This window comes from Etheostoma spectabile, chromosome 17 (genome assembly GCF_008692095.1).
Source record: "Etheostoma spectabile isolate EspeVRDwgs_2016 chromosome 17, UIUC_Espe_1.0, whole genome shotgun sequence".
Taxonomy (NCBI): Eukaryota; Metazoa; Chordata; class Actinopteri; order Perciformes; family Percidae; genus Etheostoma; species Etheostoma spectabile.
The window spans coordinates 11,333,999-11,337,928 of NC_045749.1; the positions used below are offsets into that span (position 1 = coordinate 11,333,999).

Genomic DNA, 3,930 nt, shown 5'->3' on the forward strand with positions numbered 1-3,930 from the left:
TATTAGAGCAGTCACGAGAAGGTCTTGACAGATTTTAAAAAGATTATAATTGGTTAATATGGCATCTGATTAAAGCTTTGTATTACACCTAGGGATGAATTTGCTTGTAAACCAATTATGAGATATGATAGTCATTGAATTGCATCTGTATATTAATAAGGTTGGTATATTTTATTTTATTAAAATAATTTCAATATGTATTATTCCATGTAATGAAGCTCAAATACTTCCAGTATGCATTCTGAATATATATTTTCTGACACTCATGAAGACCAAATCACCAACAATTTAGAAAATGTGATGCCTGACCTTTACGTGCTACAGGTATACAGACAGGTATACGTACACAAATTAAAGCATTTGCTGCAAATACAGCACAACTATGATGAACAAAGAAATAGTGTAGAACAAAATATAGAAGAGATTATACAATTGCAAAAATTGACTAACAACTTTGGTACTTAGCTGCTATGTATTTTATGTCTCATACTTCATTCAGCATTGCTGAACAATACAAAATTAGCTGATAAACATTCCAGATATCATTAGTCATCTGTTCAAAATTGGCAAAATTGATAAAAGATATCTTAAAAATATATAGCTCTAAAAAAAACAAATGTAATCTCTTTTAAATCTATTGTATGGCCATGTATATTCAACTGAAATATCCAGCAAAGATATTACAAGTGAAAAAAAAATATAAACTGTTTTGTGAATCCTGTATAAAGAAAAGAAACAATATATAGCAATATACAGAATACAAGGTTCTTAAAACTAGGTAAACATTGCATTGATAGTACTGGCATGCAGGTTTGCGGTTTGTGTATAGTGCATATAGATAAAGGCAGAAAACTGATTTTTATAGAACATTTAGATATTGTGGTAGCCCCCATTTCCTTTTTAGTCATTGCCCCCACAGAACTTCAGTAGGAGTTTCTTGTAGTCCCCAGATGTGTCTCCCTGTCAATGAAATAAATAAATCAGCAAATCTGTCTCACATAATCTTGTGTACTTGTTGCTTTTAAATCATCCACGCAACTGGAGGGTAATTTGTATTTAGCACAATAAATGATGAAGGTACTTACAGAGATGTGTGTGTACAGTGACTTTCCATAGTTTTTGACATACTCCTGGCGGATATCCAGCATGTCGATCTCAGAACGGGAGACCATGATCCGGATTAGTGTTGTGTCTTTGGTCCCAGCTCCCTGAACACATGTACATACACACAATTATTGTAACATAAATTAAATATTGTACTACACTAATTTAGTTACGTATTGAAAATGAGTAGCCAATCAATACAGGGTGAGTCACCTTCATGGCCTTGTATAGTCTCTCAGCAAAGTAGGAAGTTGTGTTCTTAATACACTTCACTGAAACAGAAAATAGTTACTTATTACCAACACAAGCACAGCGTACTCATTAATTCATAGTCTCTTTTTTTAAGATTTGTATTAATTGTTTTAAACATACTTTGTCTCTTAAATACACTGTAAAAAAAACTTCTAAAAATTCATCACTGCGTGTTGAGTTGAGGATAATGAAGTAACAATACTTAAGTGCTATCTGAAAAGTGATTATGGACACTCAAGCTATGCAGACACACAAAATAATATAACAGGATGGCAACAAGAAGAATTAAAGCTGCATTAATCAATATTTTCATATTCACTGAAATTCCTAAGTAGTCTCTGAAGGAGGTGTCACTTGCAAACACAAACCTCTAGAGGGTTATCTGCAGCTCTACGGAGCCGTTTGCCTGTTTGATCCCAGCACATTTACTGCCTGGTTGAGTCTACCCATTTTCATCAAAACCCAATGACGGCAGCAGGCAGCGGCTGCTTAGAGCAACAAGCACCGATATATGCTACCTGTCCAGCACCAAAAGGCAGATAACGTTAAAGAGATACTTCACCAATTAGCATTAAGCTTTGTACCAGTAGAAACCCGTTAGTATTTTTAAATGACCATGCTTCCCTCCCTCGTGTCGCCCTGAGACAAGAGATCTCTGTATTGTGTGTCTAGGAAAAAAACCTTTTGATGACACAAAAATTGTCATTTTGCGTCATCGGAGGCATTTTTGCCCATTGGTTGTGGACTACAACCCAGCTAGTTCTGCGTGTTTTCAACCCGCCCATAGGGGGTTGGACCCAAAGCAAGTCGAGTGTCAGCCATCTTGGAGCTAAGCTACAGCCATCCATTTTCAGCAGTAAACTTTAACAACAATTATGTGCATTCAAAATACCGCACATGCGTACCACCAGGATATATACTGGTACAGATTGGAGAATATGCAAGAAAACTTTATTATAGCCTGCAGTGTCACCTGATGCCTCTAGTCGGTTAAGGGGACATCGACGGTGATGTGCGTTAAAATGGAAACGCTGAACAGGAGTTCCAGCTAGGAGGAAAGCTAATGCTTGATGGCCACCTGTCTGATCCATCCTGCTTGCAAATGTCCGATCATTAGACAAAAAACTGGACATCCAACTTTAACGAAACTCCCAACCCGAGTTGAGACTGTTGTTTTTTTGCTTTTTTGGAGACTAGCTATCTACCTACCAGGCCTGCTAGCCTTTTGAGCAGATGCTGCTCTGGCTGGTAAGGCTAATGGAAATGGGCTGTGTTAACAAGGACACAAACTGGTGCAGAACTGGGGTGCTTTTGTTCAACTACTGCTAACTGCTGGTGGATGGCCAGTCTACATTCCACGCAAATTCACGGCTGTGTTTACATCACTCCAAGCGCTGATGCTACCGTTGTGTAATCTGAACTTTAAGGAGCCTATAATGTGTGTGCACTAAATGTAGCCTGTTTTGTAAGTACATTCTGGGATTTGGTTTTTTTAAATTCACATGAGCCAAAAAACACATTTTCTTGCTTTTCTTGGCCTAGAAAGCACCAATTTCGAAAAGAAATTCACATTTCTACGACATAAGTGACCCAATTTAAAAGATATATTCATTATTCCAATGGTGAAATATCCCTTTAAGCATAAAGTTAGCAAGCAGCTGATGGATGAAGTCAAACATCTAAAAACTTAAGAACCAGATATTTTTCTTAATTGGTAGAAACTAAAACGGAGCTAAAATTACAGTGTATATTAGATTTACATCCATCAGGTGGCAGGAAACATGATGGCCATAAGGCAATATTGTTGCTCTCTGGCTGCTAAACGTGTAAGTCAGGGCTGTGTTTGTCAACTTGTTTCTGGGTTAATCTGCCCACTAGTGACCAAATATTCATTAATGGAGCTTTAACGCAACTTTTATACTGAAAACAGTGCATAGGTGAAATCTGAAAACAAAAAAACTGTCCGGAAGAGTGAAACAGAACACAGCATCAAAACTGATGGCAGACAATCAACACTGCACCACACACCACCTCACAATGAAAACTTATAGAATGGTTGTGCAAAACCATCAGAAGGATTCAAATAAATCACATCTAAACACAGGTTACTGTACCATAACCCTGAGAAATGTTGGCAAAAAAGGGGGGGAAAAAGAAATTACGCATTAAACAACTTCCTCCAGTTCTTTTTCAAAAGTGTATTACGAGAGCTGTAATACAACATGTAACATAATGAGCATGGAAAATGTTCAAATGTTATGTCAAACATGTATTGCAGACAACCTTACACTTTAACATTAACTAATTATGTGGAGCAGAATCTGACTCTCACAATAAATGGTTATGACCTATCCAAGACTAGAGTTGAATAGGTCTGTGTGTATTCTTACCCACTGCCACCATGCCACTCTCAAGATCTCCGGACATTTCCCTGATGATGCTCTTCTCGATATCCCTGCCACACATCTGCTGGTACTCATGAAAAACTGTGCAAGCACACGCACACACGGACGCACGCACGCAGGCACGCACGCACACAGGCACACAGGCACACAGACACACAGACACACAGAC

The 3,930-nt window shown here is 37.9% G+C and overlaps 1 protein-coding gene across 3 annotated transcripts in view; it reads right to left on the reverse strand.

Moving 5' to 3' along the window:
• Positions 1-235: 235 nt before the first annotated feature.
• anxa11a (annexin A11a) overlaps positions 236-3,930 on the reverse strand; it is a 13,377-nt gene continuing 9,682 nt past the window's right edge. For all 3 annotated transcript variants that reach the window (XM_032540810.1, XM_032540811.1, XM_032540809.1), the window contains 4 exons: positions 3,747-3,842; positions 1,318-1,376; positions 1,086-1,208; positions 236-960 (listed from right to left, as the gene is read on the reverse strand). In XM_032540810.1, coding sequence (XP_032396701.1) covers positions 901-960; positions 1,086-1,208; positions 1,318-1,376; positions 3,747-3,842 — 338 coding nt within the window. In that variant the 3' untranslated portion in view covers positions 236-900. The remainder of the gene's footprint in view (positions 961-1,085; positions 1,209-1,317; positions 1,377-3,746; positions 3,843-3,930) is intronic.